The sequence below is a fragment of the Macrosteles quadrilineatus genome, unplaced genomic scaffold (assembly GCF_028750875.1).
Source record: "Macrosteles quadrilineatus isolate MER2022 unplaced genomic scaffold, UCM_ALF_1.0 Scaffold_9__3_contigs__length_116548681, whole genome shotgun sequence".
Lineage (NCBI taxonomy): Eukaryota > Metazoa > Arthropoda > Insecta > Hemiptera > Cicadellidae > Macrosteles > Macrosteles quadrilineatus.
Window position 1 is genome coordinate 89,644,800 of NW_026542602.1, and position 20,207 is coordinate 89,665,006.

Here is a 20,207-nt window from a genome sequence, read left to right on the forward strand (position 1 = left end):
AAGGACCATTTTAGTCGCAAATACGTAATATAACTTTTATCTATTTCTCCACCTTAAAGACATTAGATTGTTTCGTAATCTTTATAACTTTACAAGTAGAAACTTAAGTTGTAAACATGTTGTATTATCTACCTATTAGCTGTAGCTAAGCTCAACTGTGAACTAAACTCTACAACTTACTAAACAAAATTATTTGAACCCAAAGCTGTCGAAGAATATTTCGGGTGCGAACACGCTTGAAACTTTTGAGTGATAAGAATAAAATTGGATTGTGGGCGCCCTAGTGTTGATTGTATGCGCGTGTGTAAGTTAAGGGTAGCACCCTCCGTGACACATCGTCCCCTCTCAAAAAACGTATCATTGTAAGTATATAAACTTTTACACACTCGTCACTTATGATCGTCTCACATTGTACATTCCAAGACTCTCGGCGCCTGACAGAAATGACACTGGTTAAGCAAACAGCTGATTTACATCGTCATTAAACATTTGATTCGACGATCAGCTGAGTACCATTGTTGTCTTCCCGATTGTCTTCGCGTTATGACTTATTCATCTTTTCCTGTCGCCATGGAATTAAGTGATCTGGCCACTCATAGAAATCAGCTGTTAATTGGATAATCAGCTGTACACATCAATCTCTGTCATTTCGGAGCAGCTGGTTTTTCTAATTTTGGCATTTAATAATATGTTTCAGGAATACTTAACATATTTAAATTTAAATACGTGAATACTAAATGCTGAGTCTGTTCTAAACGTCTGGATTATGATATAGGGTTATTTAAAAACTGGATGAGTTCCTTACCTCCCGAAACGTATGTACGTAGTAAAACACTTAGCAATAGGAAAAGTCCAGGTTTTTACCTTAAAATTTTAACAATTATTCTTCCCAATAAGGAAAATAAAAGCGCAAATCTAAATCCTTGCATATTTTCCTAAATAAACTCGAAACTTTAACTTCTTTATTTACCCCGCCCACTCAAAGAATATCAATTCGATTACAAATAACACATTGTTTCATTACACAATACTTACACGGAAACATCAGTTATCCAACAAGCTTATTAGGGTTATGTTTGGGCCGTGCCATTTCGGCACAATCAGCAACACCTATCTGTTCTATCAGCTGTTCCATGTTCGATCAGCTGTTTGGCAACTTCGTCAGCTGATTAGGCTGAGCAGCTGATAAGCCACCTCCCGCCGCGAACAGACGTAAATAAAGGCGGGAGTGAGCGAATGGCATTTAGAGGCCCAATCATACAGCTTTCTCTAGACGATTGGTTGATTTAAGCCCCAAGTTGCCAAATCTTCTTGTAACCATAAACCACGAGGACAAATTGGAAGTAAACATGGGGAAAGTTTCTTATTGTTATCTCATTGTAATGATTGGGAATTGATTGAAGGTTTTACGCGTTGAAACAGTGTAATGCCCCCACAAAGGTAATTTGGTATACTGACTGTGTATGATATAGGGAGAGTTGGTTTAAAAGAACGTTGATATTTGTATTTCGTAAAAAAGCTTGATCTTTGTTGGTTGTGTCAATTATAAAAATCAAAAAGGAATATATTCAATAAAGTTTTCAGGCACGCAAGCGATTGGGTTTGTAGTAATTTATAGTCACAAACCACAGCCAAAACTCAACAAGAATTGTGTGTAAGAAGTTTTCACGACATTAGTATTTACAATCAACTCTCCATTTTATTATGCGATGTAAGGTTTTAGAGAATTAAGAAACATTGTGTTGTTATGTCTGCTAAACAAATGGTTGTAGTTAAACATTGCAAACTTAAGTAGGTAAACTGGTGTAAACTAGTAGTGTAAACGGACGAAAGACAAAAATAATAGCTTATGAACAATTGAAACATAAAATCTAACCAACTTTTTAAAAAAATCAAAGGAATAATATTAGCTCTATTACAATCTCAAGTAGATACCGTCTTACAAAATCAAGTAAATAATTAAACTATTGATGATCCAAGAAATAGTCTACAACATCACAAACTGAAGGAGTTAAACTAGTGAACTGATTCAGATCAAGGGAATAGTTTGCTTCATTACTATTTATAACTCAAGAGAATGAACTGATGAAGATCCATCAGAATTATTTTGCGTAAATATGACAGAACCATAAGACAGATCTGCTCTCCTCTCAACTAATAAGGGGTTGTCACGATGCTGATGTAATTATTTTGGGCCCATGTGGCCAAAACGAGCGGGGCTGAAACCTGGGGTAGAAACTGCGGCGTTTGGATATTGCTCAGAAAATAATTACTTAGATGACCAAAACGTGCAAATTTTATCCGAATCGTAGCATTGCTTGTGGAATACACTGCCAACGTCAATATAAACCATTTCATGTGTGTCTTTCCATCGAACAAAAAACATTTGATCCAATTATTTGACATTTTGCACAAAGTTAATGTACTGACGATATATTTATTTTCTCCACACAATGTTTTTTTTTACACTTCCAACGCTGATAATAGAAACAAATCAAACAGAACACTTAGTAAAACTGTGGAGTTATCTTTGTCATAGACGATACCATCAATTAAAGAGACTTATATCAGTTTACTGTTTCTTTGTTTTTTTAGGATCATTGGAGGGATTATTTTACAATTGTGAACCATGGTTGAAGCTACATGTAATAAAAAAGTTTTTTTCACCCAAATGCAGTAAAATCCAATAACAAATAATCAGTCATTCTCTCGAAGTACAAATCTTCTTCTTGAATTTCGTTTCTTGCTATCTGAGTTATTTAAAATCCGAACCCTACGGATATTAATCTACTTAGAGGGTCTTGAAAGGGATTTTATAAAAGAATAGAAGGGTTAGAGAATCGATGTAAGAGTGACACTGGGTCTGTGAGGGCTCAAAATCGGCTTGAGAGATCAATCAAAGAAGAGGAAATCGATGGAAGGTTAAAGAGAACGATTGCGTTTCAAGAATACTACAGAGGGACTTTGTCATTCAGGAAATCGTTATCCTAAGTTGGTAAATTGGTTGAAAATGTAGAAAATTGCTTGAAAATTTGTTCTTAATAGGGATAGTTCTCCAATAGAAAGAAAGTTCTCAGTAAGTTAGGCTGGCATTATATTGTAGCTAAATAACGACTAGATCAGGCATTCTCAGGTAAAAATAGTTATATTATTGATGGTAAGCTGTAGACTTGATTTAAATTAACCTTTATGATACTAAACACTAAAAAGGAATTGATTTATAGTCAATTCGTACATTTTTTACTCAAAACTGAAAATTTTGATCAATTACATAGTTCGCATTATTCCTTGCGTGCTATTTGATTATTTTCAAATATCGATACCTGTTTCAATATAAAAATTAATCTAAACCTAATTGTAACTAAAATAGAGAAATTATTTCAGTAAAAATAAAAATAAAAAGGTTTATTGAATTGGTGTTTATCACAATAGAAGGTTCAATTTCTTAATTGAATGCATCCAAAATTTAGTTGAGATTTTTACATGGGCTCTCATGACTAAATAAACAATTTTAACGAAACTTCAAGTGGACTTTCCAAAATCATACATCAATGGAATCTATTTAATTTCTTTTTAACGCAACTTTAGTAGCATACTTACGGAATTGCCAATAAAGCGTGCCACTTTATGTTTTCGGCGCAAATCATAATCGCATCCAAGTCAAGATTTCACTTAGCGTCCATAGCATTATGTAGCCGATTTTACGACAAGTGTTTGCGTTTGTATGAAGGCTCCAAAAAGCAGACCCTTGTTAGTGAAAGTATCAAAACACAGGATATCGCCTAAAACAACCTCCAAAAGTGAACATCAATTGCCTAAACATTTATGTCCGTTCGTTTTAAAGATTACATAACTAAGGTTTACGTTGTTATGCTTTTATCATTCTCTTGTCTGCGTCTCATCTTAGTTTTTGAGGCATTGTTTTCGTTTGGAAAAAAAGTGCAGAGGCTTACATAACTGGCGTTGGTAGCGGGAGGATGCAATTGAATAACAAGTTTTTCTCGCCAGGCGCTTTTTCCTTTTTTTCTCAAATGTTTCTCAAACATTCATGCTTGAAATGGGCTCCGAACCACCGGGTTATGGAATTATTTGTGGGACTAAAACTATTGATGAATAGTAGGATTTGAACCAGAACCCCTTGGACAGAAGTCCTGTGGTAGACCAGGAAAATGATGGATCACAAAAGGTTGCAAAATGTCTGGTAGGTTATCAAATGCAACGAATCCAAGGTTATGTTAAGGGTAGTTCAGAAATTTATATTGTTATAGGTTGCGGTAAATTGTGACTTTTCTATTTAAATTTTATAAATCTTAAAAAAAATTTCAAACTAAACTTTAAAATTAGGCCTACATTACCTAACTCAACTGTGTGTAAACCTAACCTAGCTCAACCTTTACTCTACGATGTAACCTCGGTAGCAAGTATTCAAGTCTTATTGAATAAGACTTGTTATCAAGGTTGACTTCTTATCGAGGTTTGCAATAATTTGTGATGAGGGAAACTTATAAATTGTATCAAGGGGGTGTCCTATTGAGGGTATTTTGTTATTAAGGTTAAAACCCAAACTAAATGAACCTAACATTTATTCCTACGAGAATAAACACGATGCAAGCAATATCCTGAGGTTTTTATTGTTCTCTTCCCAACAATTGACCCGCAACTAACTTCATGCCATTGTTTGTCCCTTGTTTGAGAAGCCCTTCCAGAGTCAATGAGCCCTGAGATAAGACTTTGTATTACCTTCCTCCAGGGCTTCCTAGATCCGCTTCCGCTCTGGCACTTGTACAGATTGTCTTGGATCTTCTTCTTGACCATTGATTTGGGTTGCATAATTGTCGATCAAATGGAACTCCTAGAGCTTGAAAGATTAATAAAAAGTAAAATCACCTTTGTCTTTGGTGATTGAGCGTCTGACAAAGATGTCAGAAACGAAATCATGAAACGAACTTTTTGATGACTTAATTTAGATAGAAGAGAGTATTGACGAATAAACGAAGGAACCCATTGCGCATGTTTACTTATTGAACCATCAGGAATGCCTTTGAAAATAATTAACACTATTATATCCTTGTAATTTGAGCTATTATTGTGGAAATTTTACTTCTCAACAATACCTTATTCTGTCCCCAAGTAAGAAAAAGCCTAAACATTACAACATTTGTATTTAATCTCGGATTGGATTCCAGATCCCGACCCGTCGTGAAAACCTGTTTACTACTAATCGTAAAAAGAAGATTGCAACAAGCTCTCAAATAATACCATCACTAAAACACATTTCAAACAAGAAATTATAGGACTACTAGCAGAGTACCCGTCCTTCGTACGGGCATAGATGAAGTAATATAATGGCGTTTATTTATACTATGGTATAAATTAGATCAAGCTTCCCTCGATAATTCACAAAATTAAACAATGGCCTATAAAATGTATGATAAATGTTAGGATAGGTTAGGTAAGATGAAGGTAGGTTGAGCCTAACGGAATTATACCATAACCTATTTCCGATGACAAGGGGAGAAGCAGAATGATAAATCTCATTTGTTTCCAAAGAGAAGTCCTTGCAACTAAACATTTCAATTTCCAAACAACAGTTCCATTCCCAACATCACACATACAGCTTATTCATAATACGACCCTACCCAGTGGCACCGCTAATACAATTTGCGACTTCCCCCAAAAACATCCCTTCTCCCTCCCCTCCCAGACGCGATTCATTTCCTGATGTTTTATCTCCCTCGATTTGTGGTCTTCCTCACCGCACGACGACAATAAACAGATTTAACAAGCTCTTCTTTTTATTTTCGCCCCGCGCTCCTTTTTTCAAAGGTGACAGTCTGCAGATTTGTTTGTTAAACAGTTCAAGATGTTCAAATGTTGACTGGTTTTGTTTGTCTGGGATCAGGTTATTTGACAGTGAATTGAAATATCTCATGCTTGGTGTTGAACTTTGATGTGGCACTTTGGGTTGTGACGTAAATAAAATGAAACTATTTAAATGGAAGGATTCACCTTTTAATTTGTTTCTTTGCTTCACCTAACCACTCTTGACATTAAACTTAGAATCTCAGAACTGACCTTCATCAAACTCCCTGCTTTTAGGTCAATTTTTTTTTTAATTTGTTGATGTATTTTGATCTTGGGCTTGGGGGGGGGCTTGTGATTGTACGTACATCGTGTCAAGCAAAGCAATGGGTTATCCGGTACAATAAAAAATTATTAAGTTTTATCCTTACGTGAGTTTGGTGCTTAATCAGTCCACTGAAATCATGGGAGAGAAAATAAATTCAAGTCGAACAGATGGGTATCAATGGGTTAAGCATTTTTCTAATCAATAATTTTTTACAAATTTTAATCGTCACCAAAAGAAAGTTTTAAGACTTGGTTGTGTATTATGTTAATAATTAGAGAACTGTTTTACGACTATTTTAATAAGGTTATGTTATGGTACCTAAAGCTAGGATAGGCTATGATAGGTTGACTTAGGTTAGGGTAGGTTATGACATCTTAGGTATCCTACATAACCTATTTAGAAATTACTTAGTTAACCAATAAATAAACCAAGATATAAACTTCAACCACAAGAGGTGTGGATTGGGCATCTCACTCTACATTATGCGAATACGCAACTGAAAACCGGATTTTAATTTGTCAAGTAAGTGTCTACTCGTCCAATACAGCATCCTTGTGAGTCATTGCCCGGGTGTTGGCACCTCCGATTACACCCCCGGCGGGCCCGGAACAATCCCGCCAAAAGTTCGCCCCGGGTCACGTGATCTCTGGGAAATATGATTGCGCGGGAAAGTAATTTTCCTGCCGAGGCGCTGCCATTGGGCCAATCTGCATCACATTTGCGATTCGCGACGCCGATAAGCGACGAATCGCCTGTTTCGCGACAGACTCCATCTTCGCGCGACATCCGAGGTGAAACAAGGCTGTAATTTGGGTATACTGGGCTATGACTTGAGTGTATTGGGTAGTAGATTGGGTATACATGGTTGAAGGTTGGATATAATTGGTATGTTGCTTAAACTGGGTTGTCGATTGGAATGGACTGCAAGTGAGGATATACTGGGTTTTAAATAGGATATAATGGATTGTAAGCTGCTTAAACTGGGTTGTTAATTGGGTATACTGTGTTGTAAGTGTATGCGAAACCGAATTTCAATGGATTTCTAGAAGATCTGAACTTATTTTGACTAACATAACATTTTAACGTACAATATCATATTAATAAATGGTCATGGCTAAAGAGTACAGAATTAGCTGACGTTAGGCAGTAACAAAGCTACGCTATACAGATCATCAAACTTCCTTACTTTCTGCATTCATATTTTGTCTGCGTCGTTGTCTCACGGTAATGACAATCTTCCAACAAGCGTTTGTACAGCAAGGTTTTAAATGCTGAAAACTGCCTACATATTTCACAACCAATACACACAAATACTCAACAAGTCCGTCGCCGAATTTCAAATCCAAACGAACTCATCACTCGGTTATCATTTTCAATTTGACAATGCAACAACAATCGTCACACTCGTTTCCACCGATTTCGAGAGTTGAATTGGAATTGCGGAAAACCGAGGTGAAACCCCGCAAAAAGCGACGAGCAAATGTAGATCACAAAAATGCAATCGGTCAGGTGATTGGACCGGAGGGCTAATAAAGCCCAGTTTTGCAACAATTTGACGCCTCCCCCCACGCTCTGCTTTGCCCTCTTTATTATTAAAAACCACAGCTTGCGTTGATTTATAACAGCGACATGTCTTTTGTCGGGCATGTGACCTTTATTAGGGGTGGAAATTAATTATAAGGGAGGGTCGTGATAATTAGGATGAGGGAGGCTAGTTTTTGACGGAGTTTGGGTCTTGTTGCCAATATGGTTTATGTTTCTTGTTCTAATTTGTGTACTTATTTGTATATTTAGTACCTTTTGGATTACTTTTGGGTACTTAGAGATACGTATGACCAGTCTTCACTCAAGTATACCGTCATTCTAGCTGAATAAACATCTCATAGAGTGTGTTGTTGAAATACTATACACTTTTGGGTAGCCAGTAGTGTGTTTTATTAAAGTTTTCAATATTTTAAATTAAATCATTCAACAACATTAACTTACTGACATATTATAATTATTACTGTTATTAATTATAGAGGTCATGGTGTCGTACAGATTTCAACAGGAATTAGAAATGTTTCCCTTATAAATCACTGTGTTTCAAGAAATTATTTTTCTCGTTCATATCAATTTGTCATTTATCCGTAGTATAGGCAAAAACATCTCGTATTTATTCGTAGTATAGGCAAAAACATCTCGTATATACTTATGTTTTAGTTACGATGGTCAACATAGGTCAATACCGGCTCGTAGTACTACTCATTAAGAGACAGATTTATAAAGAACGGAAACATGATGTAATTTGTTTTGTAGATGTCCCAATCGGTGTTATCAATGTTATCTCTAGAGTTCAAGCTCCATTCGAACCATCCTTCCCTTTTATTACAAAAAAACTTAGTCGCTGTACTTTCTGCGAAAACGAATAAAAATAAAACCTCTACGTCATATTATCTTGGTAAATGCTCAACTATTTTTTTAGCGTTAGAATTGCATGTAGTATATGTATGAATATTGTTGCCTGTTATTTTAATTAGCTAATCGATGTGTGCATTAGTTTTTGCATTTGTTACAAATTACCATACATAAAAGCGTAGTTTGTCCATTTCCACGTAAACGTAACACATAGTTAATATATTCTGTCAGTTTCTATTAGGGGCGACCAGTGAATTTTAACCCAGTGCATACCCTAACTACTGTTTTACTGTCGTATACATGTACAAAAACCACTGAAGTGATTATAGGCGTAATCACTTAAGATTAAAGGTGGATTTTAGAAGAATAGATTAAAGGTGTAATCAAACTTTGCTATCCAAGTAACTTTTCCTCTTGTTTGCTAATTACAAAACTTTCCACTCTTTGGTGTTTTTTAGCAACAATGACAAATTATATAGACAGCTGATTAAAGAAGCGAAATGTTTAATTCAACAATCAAACTTTACCTGAGACAAATGAATTCACAAAAACATCGCGGATGGTGGAAAGGGTTTTGAGATTATTAAAATAATAAGTCTTGATCGAGTTTTGAGCGAGAGTTGAGTAAGAACTTTGTTGAGACTGATTTGGTTTGTTGATTCTCAAGTCTTTGTAATTTTGTAACTTGGTGGAAATTACTTTTAAAAGTAATGAGGGTACAAATTTTGTTTGGTTTAGGATTCAAGTGTACATTTTTAAAATGCATGACTCTTCTTAGGTTTGGTGCTCGAAGCGTTAGTTTGAGAAAAGATCTTGTTTAAAAATTTTCACCTAAAAGTTTGATTTATATTTATGTTTCATCGATTGTGTTTGTAATTGAATTTTTTTTAACTAAAATCAGTTACAGTATGGTGGATTTGTTTGAGTGCAGACATCTTTGTCTGTAGTGTGACCATCGATATATATCGATGAGTGTGACTAACATCAGTTAAATATTATTGTAGGGGTCGTTCTTTCAATTTATATTCAACCACAGTTCCTAAAATACTCCATGGAGCATGGAGTACTCGTACAAAGCATTGCAATGTGTTCTACTTTTAACTTCAAAATTGAATCAGTCTTTAAAGTATTTTAAAACTTATATCCGAGTAAATATTTATTTATTTTTATTTTACCAATATTTCAACTAGTATATTAAGAAGTACCAGAACGCACACTGTAAAATTTAATCAAAGAGAAACATTTATCTAGCCATCAGCACAATCGATCGTAACCGAACTTGCAAAATAGAAGAATCATTCAAATACAAATAAAGCTTATAAGATAGATAAAAATGTTTGTAACTAACATTGCCTCTTGGATGTCATTGGAAAACCCTAATTACATTACTGATACATCCTCGGACATGAGTATTCTATTGAATGTAACCATAGTCAAATCTATAACCCTTACGATGCATAAACTACTGTTTGACTTGAGCACGAATGGTAAACATATTATTTCTCACCAAAGACACTCTTACCGTCTTACATACTCGTAGCCTACTCTAACATTTAAAGAGTATACATAAAAATGCACACTCACACGCCGACCAAGCTTCAGATTTTACAACAGTGCGAGTACTTGTATCCAAATTCAATGGTTCCTCATCTGCATGAGAGCTCATTACAGATTACATTTCACGCCAGGTGCATTGTGGGTCGCTGATGCGTCCAGACGCCAGAGGAACGTCGCCGTCGTGACGAGGACCTTGGGGGCGGAGGTCGCTCAAGATGCACATTCGGTTTTTACAGCATTCCAGCAATAATATCCAGTGAGGCTCGACAGAGCATGAACTATTGTCACGGACCGAGCAGAATCTGTTGAAAATGCTAAAGATTCCCAATCGGATTCCACAGTAATGGCTGATCGCGAGGAATGCCACAAGGTTGTTGGTTCGCTCCGCTGCTCTTTCGGTTAGTTTTGTCAAGTGCGAGGTCTCGGATTACATTAGTTACATCTAAATTTTGGTGTTACTTGGTTCTAGGGTTCTTATTCTAAAAGTAGAAATTTATGCGTATGTAAACGGAATTATCTCAATTCAGTAGTGTCTCATTGGGCTTACTCTCCGTTAGACTAAGATGTTTTTTACATACTGAATGTTGACCTAAAGAGTGATAGTAAAATTAGTAAAAAGTCTTTTACCAACTAATAGGAACCAATTTTTTTTATTGTACGATCTGTTTAAGGTGGCTATCACTATTAAAAAGAATGATAGGATAGGATGATCAATGGTATATTTTGTTTTTAAAATTGTAAAATTAATTGTGAAGTAAATCCAATATGCAAAATCCTTCATTATGTCGTGGCAATTAAATCATATAATTTTTTTACGAAATTAAATGCAAATATTTATTCATCAAGACAAATTTATAAAACCTTAGAATTTTCTTACAGTTAACATCTGAAACATCGAACAACACATTTTCGACTTATCTAACAAAGCTTGTACAATATAAAATTAAGTGCCATCCATCCTCCCTCTCGTACGTCTTGGCATTCACTACGTATACTAGTCAATAATATTAGTACTTCTACATTAGTTGTGTCAAATATTATTGCAAACTAGACAGTTACAATTATTTTCGAACCATACAACCTTATTTGGGTTGAAAGCATTACAAGTGACTTTTTCATTATCATTATGAGATGGGGACGCAACGTTGGTGCGTATTTTAACCCAAATATAAGTGTAGAATGTCGTGAGATGACCTGTGTAGCTTTGTTACCGACTAAGACCAGCTGTTTTATCTCTCAGGATCATTTATTTTAAGCCCAATGATGACTTTCAATCTCAGACTCAGGAAGTTCCTGGGTATAAATCGGTCCAACCCGAATCCAAGGGATGTTAAGCGAGGTGCGTTTTTCAACTTTGTTTACGATATTACTTTGTTCCTTCGGCGACTCGAGGAGTAACATCGGGCTTCGGTTGTGAAAGCTGACGGCGTAATTATCGATTGGAAGGTATATCGTCGGAATATTCATATCTCACCGATTGGAAAGCCTCCGGCACGAAGCCGCAACTTTCTATTTGAATTTGCTGCCTCCGCCGTTCCTCTCCGGCCGAAGGCACCTGTGCGGCAGACGAAAATTGCCTTCCTTGATCCAAAACGTAGCTTGGACGATATAATGATTAGTTCATACGTCCTTGATGAGGTTTCGTTTACTATAACTCAGTTCAAGATTATTTGAGCTAAAATTCTCTTTAGTAGATCGGTGGCTTCTTTCAAAATACCATTGGCCTTTGCATACTTAAGAAACAAGTAAAACATACATGCAGTATAAGAATGTACTCTATTTAAAACGTTAAATTAAACGGGGTAGGATCTGGATGAGAACTTCATGACTGCCTCTGTTTTACATACAGTTCGTTGTGCTATCAACTGAGCCATTCACCTAAATTGTTTTCATTTCAATCAATAATACACTATGTAAATAACTGCTACAACGAATCCACAATGATTTATTTGATTTATATATTTTTGTTATACGTTACCCAATTTCAGTTACCGAATAACTTTTGTTGTGTAATTGAATATTTTGTGAATCCAAATTATATTTCTAAAATATACTTACATGACACCTAATTGATAAGGAGTTTATAACTTGTAGGTTGGTAATTTCGAGTTGCCAAATATTTACAGTCTCACATGGTGCATCTTATAGATTTTTAATTGTTTAAGCTCTGTCCACATAAACTTACTCGTGTAGAGGCTTTATTTGCTACCTCTTTAAATAGTGGCATATTTTATGTGACACCTTATATATGAATACTAATAAATGAATAATATAGAACCATATCCTGCGAGTATCCTTATGTCTACAACTGGACCTACCTCCGAGAGTTTAAACACGTTCCTCAACATCGGACGACTCCTATCAAGTCATACGAAATTACAACATACAGCACTTTTGCATCTACTACAAAAAATTTCGCTCTTGTTCCAGATGCTTGCGGTCTTTCGGACGTCTCGCACATAGAAAGCCTTCAGGAGAAGTCCCAGTGCGCCCTGGAAGAATACTGTAGGACACAGTACCCCAACCAGCCCATCAGGTTCGGAAAACTGCTGTTGCGCCTGCCTTCGCTGCGGACAGTCAGCAGCCAGGTGATCGAACAGCTGTTCTTCGTGCGACTAGTCGGAAAAACGCCTATCGAGACGCTGATACGAGATATGCTCTTAAGTGGTAGCAGCTTCAGCTGGCCTTACATGAACTCGATGTGACACAACTTCTGGCGCCAGCTCGCCACCACTTGATAGACTGAGACTTTCGATCGGAAGGACAGTTGACCGCCAGGGCAGTTGTCCGATTGGACAGTTGATCGAAAGTCCAGTTGTCCAAATGTCAGTTGATCGCTCGACACTTCAACGCACTGTTTTGTGCGGGTTGTTGAGACTAACGTTCAACTTGAGATCCACACTCGGCTTCCACAGTACTTATCTCGTACTTAATGAACGGGTATGACATTGTTATTAATGTATAACATTGTTGCTTCAATAAAGTATACAATAAACTACCTAATTTCATAATGATAAACAGTCTAATAATTCGATGTACATTACGATCTATTTTAACTGATTGAATACACAATATTACTACTGTATTTAAGTTTGATTTGAAAATTTACGATGTGGATTTTCGGAAGCCGAATTTTATACCAACGTTTTGTTGAGATCCGATGTAGGTAATGTTTTAACAGATGTGATAGTTTTAGACGATAACTAGGCCTAAGTGTCTGTCTACCATGTACATAGCACTGTATATATGTACTTTAGAGGCAGTGTACGCTAGACCGAATCTGCATTTTCTTTAGTTACTTGTTTAGTTTACAAGTTCTTCTTCTCTGTGCTCTATTTGTTTTCTTTTTGTAGCTTTGTTTTTTCCAAATTTTTGAATTTTTGTGTTAAGAACTCATGTTAGTGCTTACTTGCGTTTGAATAAAATTTAATTTAATATTCATCAATAAAGTCTGATCTGCCAAGAAGTTAAATTTTGGGATAAACATTACATTTAAAATACTTTTGATTCAGAATTAAATTACAGCAGTTTAATACAAAGTTTATATTTGCATTGAAACATGACCACTGCACAATGTTAAGTGACAAAGTTGAGAACATAGATATTATTGTTTGTCGACGTTTGTAATTAAAAAAAAAAAAAAATTGCAAAGACCAGAGCTACAATCAGAGTTCGTATAAAATCGAACTGTTTTGTACATTGCATTATATCTTTGGCTTTATTGTAGTTGTTATTTTTTATTTATTGCTCAACTATTGTGAATAGCAATAATATTAAGTCCACTGTCTGACAGATTCCAAAGCAGTTTTTCTCAATGTGGCGTTTGATATGTGTTTATACATTTTTTACAGGGGACTTTACTCCTAGACATGAAATTAGCTATGAATTTGAATTATCTAATGCAATAATGTATAACTGTTATTATTCAATGATTTAAATATTTATTATATTAGTATTTTTATAAAAACACAAAAGCAGTGCTGTTTTACTTATTACTCTTGTGGAAGCATAAGTACGTTTAAATTTTTATGGCAGATACTTTGGATTTTAGTCGAAATGATTTATACAATGCCTTAAATTATTCAAGTTTATTTACCAAACGAATGCATTATGAAATAATATGAAAAACATACACTATGTAATAGTTTATTATTTTTGTAATGTAGTTCAGTCTGAAAATATTGTAGCAAAAGTTCAAGCTTTCATAATAGGTTAATAGTATTTGTATCACTGTGTTTTAACAGTCCCTCGTTTAGAGAATTTGTACAATTAAACTGCTCGTTAAAGCAAGCAGGTAAATACAACGAAATAGTTTTGTTACGGTTATCGACCAATGCTGTTTATATTTTAACTAAATATAAAGTCTTGAGTTTATAATTTTGTTTTCAAATGACCACATTGATTGAACAAAGTTGTTGTATAATTGTGAAATCTTAGTGTATAGAGTATTATATACTGTATATTGTATAGTTAAAATTTCTTTTATAAACCACCGAATTTTCTTTGACGAAATATGTTTGTAAATTCGACAAATGTATTTCCTATGTACAGATCATTGAATCGAAAACTGTGTAAAATAATTTCTATGAAAGCCATTCGTTTTATTCATTGTGTCACCCAAATTCTTTCTAGTATATAAGGTATTTTTATTCAAACTAGAGGTCGTCCAGTGGTCGAAAACTTGACCTAAAATGTGTAATGTACATACTTCTCTATTTTCACCCCACGCTGTAAATAAAACATGGAATTTCTTCCATTTGTTTTGATTTTCTGTTTATATTTTGTTGTTTTTGTCATCATCATGGCGACTCCCTAAGGCCCAGGTAAATCTTTTAAAATTTCAAATTCGTTTTTCGTGATTATTTTTTAGTTTATTTTAATTTATAAAGGGATTCTGCACACCTAAAGGAAAATATCTATCTAACAAACAGTATGCGTAGATTTTCCCTGCTATGCACACGAGCTGAGGAAAAAGGTTTTAAAGAATCCTGTTTGCCTATTAATATATAGACTAGAGGTCGTCCAGTGGTCGACCAAAACTCGAGGTCAAAACTCGACCAAACATTTTTAATGTACAGACTTCTCTATTTTCACCCTGCACTGTAAATGAAATAAGTAATTGGAATTTCTTCCATTTGTTTTGGTTTTCTGTTTACATTGAGTTGTTATTTCGTCACCAGCATGGCAATCCATAAGGGCCATGTTAATTTTTTAAAGTTTAAATTAATTTTTCATCACTCCATAACAAAAGTAACTATTTTCGAAAACAGCTGACATCAATGAAAGTAGTCGTTTCACAAGCTCTAATTTAGGGCGAGGGAAAATCGATCAGCTGATTTTCCCTCGCTCTAAATTTAATTTCCCTCGCTCTCGATTAGTTCTTCCTAATATTTAATTATAATAAATATTTAATTTTTGGAACGTTTATTTTTGAAATTTCATAATTTTTGGTAATGCCTTTCTTCGTGCCCTCCAAGTCAAGGGCCCATCTATCTAGGACAAGAATATGAAGAGGGGTGGAAACGCAACGGATCAACCCACAAACAAATATTCTTCCTGTGGTCAATAAATTAGTTGATTAGAGAATCTGAATAAACAAGAGAACAGCTCTGAACAAACGTAGATCACTCAAATCTGAGTTGTCATTGGAACAAGCCAATCATCTCAGATATGGAAAGCAAACAGGTCTTCATTTGCTAATTCAGTCAACAGAGTTTTCAAAAGTATTTCTGATCGTATCGAAGGTTTACTAGATTTAAATTCTACAGTCACAGGTTTAGATTTAAAGGTGAACAAAATATCATCCGGCGATTCTTGATTTTGTGACGGACCAATGGTTTTGAATGAAAAGGTATATTTCCAGTTTTGTACCAAATAGAGTTACAATTGGTGCCTTTACAGGTTGGTCATATCGTCAAAAATATACATGTAACATCACAAGAAGACTAGAACACGAAAACATTTAACACACATTTTTGGTTAATTAATACTAAGATGACAGACAAGTGGTGTGATCGGCAAATAGTGAGTTGTAACGGAAATTGTATCCATCATAGATAGCTTAGTAGTTACAGCACTCTCATAGTATGTAGTCAGAAGTCGTCAATTCAACCTTGAGAAAAATGAGTAGATTTTTGATGGTTTGTTGTACCTGGCCCTTGTTCAATATGCCTCAGTTATTTGAGAAACCGCATAAGTATTTTTTTTTGTTACTTTGCATTAGCATTGTTTTTGGATTCGTTCCAGGTTACGACATCATCTCGTACAAAAAGTCATGTACTGATTTATTCCTACGGAAATTCCCTCAATACAATCAACAGTATTTAATACAACCATAATGTAGATGTTAAAAAAAACAATTTTGTATATTGAATTGTTGGAATGTTGTAAAATTAAACGTTACGGACTAAAAAAAAACACATAAGATTCTCATGATATTCTTATGGAGAAAAAGAAAACTGTTGTTTGCTTGCATATGGATGTGAGTTGATTAAACTTGGCAAATTTACTTATTTCATTTTATACTATTACCATTTGGACAAACCCCCACTTTTTAACTTCCCTGAAGCAGCAAACCTAGGTATTTATTAAATATAATGTTATTTAAATGGGGAATAAACATGTATTGTTTATGGAAATGTTTTAGTAGAAATCCAATCAGACGGATTGCAATTCGCTTAGTCTGCAGGTTTGCTGCAGCGGGAAATGTATAAAGCCGAATGAGACGCTCAAAGATTGTGCTTCAGTCTAAAATTACATTTTAAACCGTAGTTTTTGCTACTGATATAGCGAGATGTGGCATAAAAGATGCTGTAGTTGGTAGTTCACAGTCCATATAGTATGCTGTAATCGTCCATTCACTTTTAATTAGTTCAATACAAAAAACCTGGAAACTGTATTTTTAACTGAAAGACAATATGTTTGAATTATTTGTTGAAGTTAACACGCATATGTTATCATTACAGAAATTTTCCGTAAGGATTTGTAAAAATAAAGTTTGTAAGACGTTTCGGGATAAGGAATTTTATCCCGTCCTCGAGTAAAACAACAGGTAAGAAAGTAAAACATGACGAGATTATGAAATAAAATATGAAAAGAAAGACCTACAAAGATATATAACTGTACATTAGCCAAGACAAGAAACAAAAATCTTGAAAGAAAACTATGATTAGTACAAGTAGTTGAGATGTTAATACTGTAGTTGTAATGGGTTTCTTTGGAATAATACTACTGTAGTTCTTGAAACAACTTTTAAATTTTAACTTACTGCATGCACAAACTTCCGATTCAAAGCTAACATGTCATATTTAGAAATTCACTAACCTTTCCGTGCGATTCGCACTGAGTACTTCTAAAATTCCACTTATTGAGGTACAAAACATACATATAGTTAATTATGCGTAGTAAGTACATCGTTGATTTAAGTATGGGTCCCTAATTCAGAAATATTTTCGGGAATGTTGTGGTTCTACATTTTAGATAGTTAAACTTACTATTGCGTAGTATAACAGTTTGACCGGAGTCTGCCAACTTCGCTTTCATAGTGCCCTAAGTGAACTACAACCAATGTTGGATAATGCTTAGGTTTCTCATCAACATGATGATAAGAGTTCTTTAGCACGGGTTTATGAAGTAACTAACCTAAAGGGTTTAGGGAAACACGAATGCATACAACAGAGCGTTGTATAAACCAGTTGGTTTTGTTTCTTGTCGGTAACAAAATCAACACAACAAAAACCATTCATTGAAACCGTAAAGAAAATATAAGACGTGATATTTGAGGATAGCATTTTTAAATATACATAGAACGGTTGGTAGGTATGTCAAAATGAAGGCCATGACGCAAATAAAGAAATAAAATCTAAAGAATGCGGTACTTACTTTTGACTTGTTCTTGTTTAGACTTATTTAATGTGAATAATATGATTTCATCTACGGAGTTATTGATCGTAGAAGACACACACCAAATATGTTGGTCACCATTGATGCAGTAAAAACAATTCAATCGGATTTGAGAAGTAAATATTCGTTTGTGTTGATTAATTTCATTCATAATAGTTTCAGCTGATCGAATAACGCAAATAAACATTTCAACTTTAAATTACTTGCAGAATGATATCTATACTATTACAGTATATAAAAATCTAATGGTGTCTGTCTGTATGTGTGTTACTAATAGGTGCAAAAACTACTGAACCAACTGGGCTTAAATTTTACAAAAATATAGCTACCATACCAAGGACCATTATAGGACTATTCACATTTCGATACTGACCGTAGGCTTTGCCCCTTTGGCTTTAAAAGTTCTAAGGTGAACATTTTAAAAGTAAATATTGATTGGTCTCCAAGGCTGCGATGAGAACACTAACAATGTTTATTTACATTTTCTTTGACATTTAAATGTAAACAAGAAGAACTGCTAAACTGCATATTTCACAATTTCAGACAGCTGATACAAAGAAATTAAATATAATCTTTTCCATAACTATGAAGTAGCTTTATTTTAATCTAACCTTTTATCATGGATTATTTATTCTAAAACTATGTCAATGATTATAGAAAAAAAAGATTCTATAACCGTTGCTGTATCAAATCCGGCTCTGCTTTGGATTTTTTAAAGCATCTAAGTTATGAAAATAATGTTATTGATATGTTTTCATGGAAACGGTATGAAAATTACAATGTATACATGTTTTGTATGAATTTGGAGGCTACTTTAAATAAATTCTAACTGCTCAACATGTGTTTGATTAACTTAACATAACTTGCAAATCACATTGTTTTTTATATGTATATTTAAATATATTAAGTTATTGTGTTTTGCTAAACCTATGCTTAAATTAAACTAAAGAATATCACCAATAACTAAATTGAACGTCGTTGATTTTTGTTTTCTAAAATCTGATGTATATGTGTAAACTATATTTAATTATCAAATGGTAATACAAAATACTCTTATTTTATCTTAACATAGCTTTCAGTTCACATTTACTTTATTTGATAACATACATTTATTATTTGTGTTTTGCCACATCACTGATTAAATTAAACCAAGGAAAATATAATAAAACTAAGCAACACACAGTGTTCTTTTGTTTCTAAAATCATTGAAATATCTGTTACTATGTTTACTTAATGGTAAGTGTGAAAATGTAAAGGCAATGGACGATAGAACTGATTAAACGAACTGGTTTGTATATTGAGTTGTTTGTTGATATTTTTGTAGAGTAGAATCAGAGATTCAATTAAACATATACTGTATTTGCTATTACATATTTTAGTCCTTGATGCTTTGATAATCATATTAGTTTTGTCTGCTGTCTTTAATGCTAAATTATTTGTAAAAAATTTTTTACAGCAATATTAAAGAAACTATATATATTTCTTTAATATTTCAAAAGACTGTATTGATAAGGCACAGCAATATTTCTAAAGTTTATAACAGCTGACTTAGTTTTGCTAATGATTTATTGTGAGTGAAGAAATTGAAGATGGAAGGATTTGTGATGTAATATAAAGAAGAGTGAAATAATAAAAATGTTCATTTAAGTTTAATAATAATTAGTATTTTTGCAACTTCAAAATTGAAATTTTAAAGGTCAATAATACATGAAAAGATATGTAACTAAGGGAGATGAAGGTAAATAATGTATCTCAAAGTTTTATTCGAAGATTTGGTCAGTTTTTCTCATATCAGCCTACAGAAGATTTAAAATTAATCAAAACCAAAATGGTGGTATCCACTACTTACCAGATTTAAAAGTCATAACTTAAACGTTTCTATTAAGGCTATAAAAGTTGAATTTTGTTTCTGAAAGCGATTGCGGATGTGTAACTATTATATGCAACAGATGTAAAGATTAAAATGTTTCTATTTTGTGTCCTCTTGCCGTTGCAAAGCACAACACAACAGGTAGTAATAGATAGTTTTTACGAAAAACTACTGAAAAATGAGTGATTTTTATATTTTCCCCGGGTGAGTAAAAGACATGGTGGAAGGACTTCCACCATGAGTAAAAGAAGCTTTAAAACGACACCTTATTTATGAAAATTAGTGAATAAATTAAGGAGGTCATGGTGTACCGAAAAAAAAAATACTTACGAATTTATAATATTATTTATA

At 34.1% G+C, this 20,207-nt stretch overlaps 1 protein-coding gene across 3 annotated transcripts in view; it reads left to right on the top strand.

Annotated features, from left to right (window-relative positions):
* Nucleotides 1–14,679, top strand: part of LOC129003222 (steroid receptor seven-up, isoforms B/C-like) — a 113,598-nt gene extending 98,919 nt beyond the window's left edge. For all 3 annotated transcript variants that reach the window (XM_054431510.1, XM_054431511.1, XM_054431512.1), the window contains one exon: nucleotides 12,515–14,679. In XM_054431510.1, the coding sequence (XP_054287485.1) occupies nucleotides 12,515–12,789 (275 nt within the window). In that variant the 3' untranslated portion in view covers nucleotides 12,790–14,679. The remainder of the gene's footprint in view (nucleotides 1–12,514) is intronic.
* The last annotated feature ends 5,528 nt before the right edge of the window (nucleotides 14,680–20,207 follow it).